Source organism: Bison bison, unplaced genomic scaffold, assembly GCF_000754665.1.
Source record: "Bison bison bison isolate TAMUID 2011002044 unplaced genomic scaffold, Bison_UMD1.0 scf7180017864282, whole genome shotgun sequence".
Taxonomy (NCBI): Eukaryota; Metazoa; Chordata; class Mammalia; order Artiodactyla; family Bovidae; genus Bison; species Bison bison.
In genome coordinates, this window is record NW_011494854.1 from 873,054 (window position 1) to 881,945 (window position 8,892).

Here is an 8,892-nt window from a genome sequence, read left to right on the forward strand (position 1 = left end):
AGCCACCAGTTTGTTCTCTAGATCTGTGAGTCTGGTTCTTTTTTGTTGTATTCACTAGCTTGTTTTATATTTTAGATTCCACATATAAGTGATTCATGCAATATTTGTCTTTCTCTGTCTGCCTTGTTTCACTTAGCACAATATTCTCCATGTGTGCTAAATTGCTTCAGTCCTATCTGACTCTTTGAGACCCTATGGACCATGGCCCACCAGGCTCCTCTGTCCATGGGATTCTCCAGGCAAGAATACTGGTGTGAGTTGCCATGCCCGCCTCCAGGGGATCGTCCCAACTCAGGGATCGAACCTGCGTCTCTTATGTTTACCTGCATTGGTGGGAGAGTTCTTTACCATTAGTACTACCTGGGAAGCCCTAATACTTTCCAAATCCATCCATTGTTGCCAATGGCAAAGTTTCATTCTTTTTTATTGTGGAATAGTATTCCTTTTTATTTATATATATATATACACACACACACACACACACACATACACACACATATATATACACACCATATCTTTTTTATCTGTTCATCCATTGTGTTTTTTTGCTTTGTCATTTAAAAAAAAGTTTATTTGTTCATTTTTATTGAAGTTTAATTGATTTACAATATTGTGTTAGTTTCAGGTATACAGCAAAGTGAACCAGTTATATACATGTATATCTCCAGTCTCATTTAGATTCTTTCCCCATATAGACCATTTACAGAGTATTGAGTAGAGTTCCCTGTGCTATACAATAAGTCCATATTGTTCACCTGTTTTATATATGGTAGTATGTTTATGTTAATCCCCAAACTCCTAATTATCTCCCTACCACACTACCCACTTTGGTAACCGTAGTGTGTTTTCTGTCTGTGAGTCTATTTCTATTTTGTAAATAAGTTCATTTCTATCATTTTTTAAGATTCTACATGTAAGGGATATCACATGGTATTTGTCTTTGTCTACTTTCCTTCACTTAATATGATTATCTCTAGATCTATGTTGCATTATTTTGTTCCTTTTTATGGCTAATATTCTATTGTATAAATATATCACATCTTTATTCATTCATGTCTCCATAGACATTACATTGCTTCTATGTCTTGGCTATTGTAAATAGTGCTACAATGAACATTGGGGTGCATGTATCTTTTCAAATCATGGTTTTCTCCAGATGTATGCTTAGGAATGGGATTTCTGGAAGATAGGATAGTTCTATGATTAGTTTTTTAAGGACCTCCATACTGTTTTCCATAGAAGCTATACCAATTTGCATTCCCACCAACAATATAGGAAGGTTCTATTTTTTCCACATCTTTGTCAGCATTTATTGTTTGTAGATTTTTTGATGATAGCTATTCTGACCAGTGTGAGGTAATACTGCATTGTGGTTTTGATTTGCATTTCTCTAATAATTGGCCACCTCATGCGAAGAGTTGACTCATTGGAAAAGACCCTGATGCTGGGAGGGATTGGGGGCAGGAGGAGAAGGGGACGACAGAGGATGAGATGGCTGGATGGCATCACTGCCTCGATGGACATGGGTTTGAGTGAACTCCGGGAGACGGTGATGGACAGGGAGGCCTGGCGTGCTGCGATTCATGGGGTCACAAAGAGTTGGACACGACTGAGCGACTGAACTGAGCTGAATAATTGGTGATAATGAACATCTTTTTATATGCTTTTTAGCCATATGTCTTCTTTGGAGAAATGTCTGTTTAGATCTTCTGCCCATTTTTTGATTAGGTTGTTTGTTTATTTGATATTGAGTCACACAAGCTCTTTATGTATTTTGGAGATTAATCTTTTGTAAGTTGCTTCATTTGCATATACTTTCTCCCATTCTGAGGGTTGTCTTTTCATTTTGTTTATGCTTCCTTTGCTGTGCAAAAGCTTTTTAGTTAGGTCCCATTTGTTTATTTTTGTTTTTATTTTCATTACTCTAAGTGGTTGCAAAGAGTCGGACACGACTGAGCGACTAAACTGAACTCTAAGTGGTGGATTGAAAAAGATCTTGATGCAATTTATGTTAAAGAGTGTTCTGCTTATGTTTTAAGAGTTTTATAGTAAATAGCCTTACATTTAAGTCTTTACTGTATTTTGAGTTTATTTTTGTATATGGTGTGAGGCAGTGTTCTGATTTCATTCTTTTCCATGTAGCTGTCCAGTTTTCCCAGCACAACACTTATTGAAGAGACTTTTTTTTCTCCATTGTATATTCTTGGCTCCTTTCTTGTAGAATAATTGATTATAAGGATACAGAATTAACATACAGAAATCTATTGCATTTCTATACACGAACAATGAAAGAGAAAATAAACAAACAATCTCATTTACCATAGCATCAAAAAATAAAATGGCTGGGAATAAACCTGCCTAAGGAGGTAAAGACCTGTGCTCAGAAAACTAAAGCACTGATGAAAGCAATTGAAGATGACGCAAACAGATAGAAAGATATACTGTGTTCATGGATTGGAAGAATTAATATTGTTAAAATGACCACATCATCCTGAGGCAATCTACAGATTCAGTGCAATCCCTATCAAAACACCAAGGGTATTTTTCATAGAACTAGAACAAATAACTTTAAAATTTGCATGGAAAGACAGAAAACCCTGAATAGCCAAAACACTTTTGAAAAAGAACAGAGTTGGAGGAATCAGTGACTTTGGTCTATACTACAAAACTGCATTAATCAAAAGAGTATAGTACTGGCACAAAACAGATACATACATCAATGAATCAGAATAGAGAGCCAGGAGTCACTTTATTTTGGACATTTTTGTTGCTATGGAAAGATTGAGATTCTTCTTTAACATGAGTCACAAAATGATGATTTTTTTGGTAAGATTTGAATAATTAAAAAATAGCCTACAAACCTCACTGTTGAATCATTTATACCAACTGATAAAATTTTTGTATCATCATTAATTTTCACAGTAACCATTTAACAGAATGACTCATAATTTATATAAATAACATGTCACAAGTACTCAAAAAACAATGAAATCCTATAAAAATTATAGATTTATTTAACTGAAAAGGAATAAATGGGTTTTCAGAGGTGGGATAATTCTTGGATGTCAGAAACTGGAGAACATCAGCATGTGGACTCAAAGCAGAAATACCAATCTTCTCAGAATTTTCCTTATGCTTTGAAGCCTAAATAGCAACAGCTTTACTGAGAAGAACCTGTCTTCCCTACTTACAGGGAAATCAAAAAATGATTGTGCATTCTTTCTAAAGAAAGCCTTTAAGTTTTTTTTCCATCAAGTATTGGGAGTGCTTATTTGGGCACAGAGGGTACAAGGTACAATTCATTCATTGATCCAACAAGCGTTTACTGAGTCCTTACAAGGTGCCAGACATTTGCCATCCTCCAAATAGGATGGAGTATTGGGCAGGACACAGGTCCTGCACTGCTGGAAGGAAGAGAGAGACTATAAACAGGAAGCACATCAGATCGTAAGACGCGCTACAGAGAGAATTAAAGTAGGGTGGTGTGGTAGAGACAGCTGACTGGTTCCTGCAGGTTGGATGACAGGAGAAGGCCCAGTGAGGAGTTGACAGATGAGAACTGAATGACGAGAAGCAGGCAGCTATGCAAAGACCTGGGAAAAGAAAAGACTTCCAGACGGAAGGAACAGCTCAGCAATGGAAAGCTAACTCTTCATTTATTTGCTGTAATAGTCATCCCACTGACAACTCCTGCTCTTCCTCAGGTCTGTAGTTGATATTCCATAGAATGAACTCCCAGGCTGGGAGTGATGTGAGCACTACGACCTGGGATGTTAGAAACAGGGCTGGGACTAGCGTCAGGCAAGCGAGACACCTGAGGCACAAAACGGAAGGAGAAACTTGGAGAGGAAGCACCTCATCATGGTTTGTGCTCTAGGCACATCACTTGCCTCATCCTAGTCACAGCCCTGGGAAGAAGGGAGAGGAAGTGAAGTTGCCAGAGATCCCAGTGCCTTGAACAGCCAGCAGGTTTGGATGTGGAGGGGGGAGATAAAATGGAAGAAATTAAAATAGCCTGGAAGGCTGAACCCCAAGAAGTGGACTCCCAGCTCCAGGACACAGACCTCACACAGCAGCCCTCTGCCTTTGAGCACCTTCCACAGCTTCTAAAGGTCACAGACTGTAGTTCCCCCAGTAAACTGGCTTGTGTTTCTCTAACTTCTTGTGTCTTTAACTTAACCAGCAGTATGAGAGAGGCAAGCATCTGTGGCAGCACGTACCAGCTCAGGGTTAGCTGCTAAGACCCGAAGGATCCTACACCAGTTACCTAGGACGTGTTCATGGCAGAGGGACTCTGCTGCTACACCTTTTACACACAGGCGTAGAGAAAAGGTGCCTGTGCTGGGAAGTTCCCAGAAGGGTAGTGGTCTGAGGATGAGTTCTTCCCAGCACCCTGAGAAGTCAGTTTAAGGATAATCTGAAAGACAGTGGCAGTCATCTGAACTTGATGACTGGAAGTGGATTTTAAGGGTCCATGTTGCAGTAGTGTGTGCTGGAATCAAAATGTCACAACTACTCTATTTTTGTAAGCCAAATTGTAAAGCATTATTACATCACTACCCTAAGGTTTCTCTTCTGTTTGTTGACTCTAATAAAAATGTGCTTTCTTTTTTCTTTTTAATAGAATATGGATTGTGTTCAGTTCCATTTGAAAATAAGCTCTATCTAGTTGGTGGACAAACTACAATCGCAGAATGCTATGACCCTGAACAGAATGAATGGAGAGAGATCGCTCCCATGATGGAAAGGAGGATGGAGTGTGGTGCCGTCATCATGAATGGATGCATTTATGTCACTGGGGGCTATTCCTACTCGAAGGGGACGTATCTTCAGAGCATTGAGAAATACGATCCAGATCTTAATAAGTGGGAAATTGTGGGTAATCTTCCAAGTGCCATGAGGTCCCATGGGTGTGTTTGTGTGTATAACGTCTGATCAAGTCCAAAGAAATGACCAAGTAATCACTGTTTCATGGTGTAGTAAGAAAAGAATGTAGGGTTTAGAGTCTCTTACTTGCTACTGTGGCCTGGCACATAACAGGTAAATTATTATTCTTAACCCCCACTCTACACCTCAACCTAGTGATTAATGGTCAAGAAAAATCTTTTGTCTATTTATAGTTGAATAAATCAATGGAGTCAACACCTATAATCTTTGCTCATCAAAGGTGATTTGGAATGCTGGACACTTGGTAAAAGGTGGAATGCCTTTGTAGCAAATTTTTTCTCCTGGTAGCAGCAACACTGGGTGTAGGTCAAAATCATTCTGTGGAATGAGATGTCTCTTATGATCCTGTAATGTAATAGTGTACATTGTTTCCACTTAGCTAGCAAGGAATTTGAAATATAAGGAGGAATATTCTCTACCTCTACAAAATCAACACTTAAGCTTTTTTTTTCACCTTTAGAATTATTTAGAATGGACTTAAGTTTAGTGTTTTTCCTTCGTAGTGTGTATTATTTATTGTTATGATTATTTACTGACAACAGAGATATACAAGATACTGTGCAGAAGATTATTACTATTCATAGAGTTTACAAACTAAAAGAATGGAAAATATGAAAAACTGCAGAGAAAGTAGTTGAATATCTGCTGATCCTAAGAGCTATTTTTAATTTTCAGCTTTGATGTAAATTGCTAGTTTAGGTATCTTTAAGCATGTTAGAAAATGCTCTTTGTTCATAAGTATAGATATGTGTCTGCATATGAAATTGAACTTTGAGCTGGAAAGCATGTAGAACATTGTAATATAGTAGAAAATGCATTGATGAAAAGAAATTTGAATTCACTTTCCACTAACTAGATGTTGTGACTTGGACTGAGTCACTTGACCCACTGTTGGTTGGAGCTTCCCTCCCCAGGCACACTGGTACTGTGGGTGACAGAGGCACCTAGACATGGATCCAGCATCTCTTGGGGTTGCCTGAGGTGGTCTGGGTGGCTGCAGCTTCTGGGCCAGAAACATCTTTGTCCATTTTCTCCATTGTACCTACCATATCACTTTCCAAGTGTGCTGTAACTTGAAAAAAGTTTGGAAGCTTTGCTTAATTCATCTAAACTTAGTAAAATCTGTTAGATCATCTACCCACACTCATCATTTTTTAAGAGGCAATAATTATTTTTAACCTTAAATATGTAAGTGTAAAACTACCTAATTCTTCTGACTTATTTTTACATTTTAGAAGGAACCTGTTTAATGAACTCGTTTCAAAAGGCATTTTAAGTAGATATAACCCTTTGGGAATAAATATGGTACTACATAGAAAGGGCCATAATAATGACCATATCTTTTCCTCATAAATTTTACTCCTTGATACTGTAACCTAAAGCATAACAAACAGAAAGATAAAAGCATGAGGTTGCTTATGTCTGCATTATTTTCAATAACAAGAAATTGGAAATAATCTAAATGTCAAAGAAGAAAGTGGGTTAATAAAAAGTGAAGTCTTATACTGCCATTAAAATAATTGTTCAGAATACTGTGTAGAAACGTGGACATGTCTGTGATATGATAAGTAAAGTAAGCACAATATAAAATGATATGCACACTATCATTATGACTATAAAATCTTCATGCATGTGGAAAGTAATATGCAGAACTGAAATTCACTGTGTTAGTGTAGGGGATACGGAATGATTTTTAAATTATTTAAATACTTTAATATTACTTTGTATTTTCAATAAAAATAAATAAATCACTGTATATATAGTAAAACTGCTTGAATTGGGGCCAGTTGAATTGAAGAACAGTTAAGCTTCTGAATTAATGAAACAACTGAATTATAGACTATTTCACCCTGTAACTGAATTATAGACAATTTTATTGCCTTTAAGAATATCTGCATTTAATGCTGAACCAATATTTTTTTTTATCCAGTAGTACTTTAGAGAGCTCTTTTATGAACAGATGAGAACAGTTAGAATCGTCTTCACCGCCTTTTCAGCTTGTCCAGATCTTATAAAATCCTGACCCCAGCCTAGCCACTGGAAATTCTTTCCTAACTGTTTCAGCCACAGTACAACTCTCATTGTCACATTTAAGGAATTTAACATTTATATGTGCATATTATGTCTCTTGGCTAATTTCGAGATCATGAAGCCCATCTTAGTCTTCTCAGGGTCTAACATTTCATCTGTATATTCTGCATACTTTTTTTCTGAAGGATGATGGTATCAGTTTTACAGAAAAGTATCTGGAGGTGCGTGAAGGATCTTGAAAAATAGTTTGTGATCTGAGGTGTTTTATTTCCAGCTTCTGTTTTCTTCAAAATTTCTTTTTTTTTTTTTTTGCTCTTGATATATGTACCAAGAAAGGATTAAGAAAGATAAACATCTCAGTTAGAATTGTTCCAAGTTCCAAATCACTGTTGTATGACTGAGAAATATTTTATTGTAATTAAATGTAAGCCATTGCTTTGGGGGGGGGGGCAAACACTATTTTACAAAATAATTAAAGTTGTGGAGATGATTTTAAGTATAACTTAATTAAGACTCTAAATATCAAAATTTTGAAAGTTGCTGTTTCTCACAAATCTTATTTTTAAACTGCAAGTGAAATAGGATCAAGATCTAGGATACTTCCTTAAGGGCACATTAACCTTTATTTTCACATGCATGAAAAACTTTTTAAGGTCTCTTAATCTATAAGTTCCCCATCCAGCTCTTCTTTCTTTAACTCCTTGCAATTTATTTGTTGAAGAAGCTAGGTCATTTATTCTGTTTTTCCAGGGTTGACATTGTACTGATTGTGTTCCTATTGTGTAGTTTAGCATGTTCCTCTGTCCTCCAAGTTTCCTGTAAGTTTGTAGTTAGATCCAGAAGCTTAATCAGATTCAGATTTCATTTTTCTTTTCTTTTTTTTTTGGTCAAAACTGCTTCACAGGTGGTGGTGTGTTCCTTCATCAAATGACAGAATTGTCTCTTTCAGATGTTAGCAGCCATAGATGCTCAACACCCAATCCTTAATTCATTAGGGGTTGCAAAATGGTGATTTCCAGTGCTCTCTCTTCTTGGTGTATTTGTTGAAATATTTCTATAAAGAGAAACCTTCCTTCACTTACTAGTTGTTTACCTGAAGGTATAGTTTGTATGGGAAAGGTAGAAGAAATGGCTTGATTCCTAACTTTGTGTATCAGTTTGCAAAATGAATAGTTGTTAGCATCCTTCAAAGGTGATTTATTAGATTTATTTTTTTTTTAAATCATTATGAACTCATGGATTTAAACACACTTAGCATCTTTCAGTCCATTGCAGTTACTCTTATTGATGCTCTGTTTATCATCATGAGCCAGTGAAAGGCTCTGCAGATTGCTTCCCAGTTCCTTTTGGCACAGCCCCAGTAGTTTTTGACAGTTCCTTTGCTATCTGGTGTGACAAGATTCTCCTGGCTCATCCTGAACATTTCCCACCTCAAACCTATAATCAGCCATTTCTCCAAGCAGCCCTGATTTCTTGCAGTGAAAACTGGTATTTCAAGACCATAGTCTGGATGCTACGGATGCTTATTGCTACTAGATTGTCCCATGTTTCTAGGCCTAAAATTAAAATGCATAATAATAAAAATACTAAATACAGGAGAGAAATAATTACAGTTAAAAATTTCTAAGGTCCCAGCATCATCAGGAAGTGGTAAAAGCTCCACAGGGTATTTACCTAGTCTTTTCTAGCCCAATATCTATATCTGTTTTTTCACAGAAAGTATCCTGGTTCTCAAAGTCACCTGGCAGAACAGAATTAAAAAATCACTTTATAATTCATTTTATTCCACTTCTCTCTCTCTCTCTCTCTCACACACACACACACACACACGCATACACATCATTCTCAGAATAATAATACCAACAAGCATTTTGGGTATAAATTTTCAATAATTTTGGACCTCTTCAAAATTCC

At 36.8% G+C, this 8,892-nt stretch overlaps 1 protein-coding gene across 1 annotated transcript in view; it reads left to right on the forward strand.

The window, feature by feature from the left end:
- KLHL23 (kelch-like family member 23) overlaps nt 1-7,714 on the forward strand; it is a 19,881-nt gene extending 12,167 nt beyond the window's left edge. Inside the window, exon 4 of the mRNA XM_010849407.1 lies at nt 4,625-7,714. Within this exon, the coding sequence (XP_010847709.1) occupies nt 4,625-4,935 (311 nt within the window). The 3' untranslated portion in view covers nt 4,936-7,714. The remainder of the gene's footprint in view (nt 1-4,624) is intronic.
- The last annotated feature ends 1,178 nt before the right edge of the window (nt 7,715-8,892 follow it).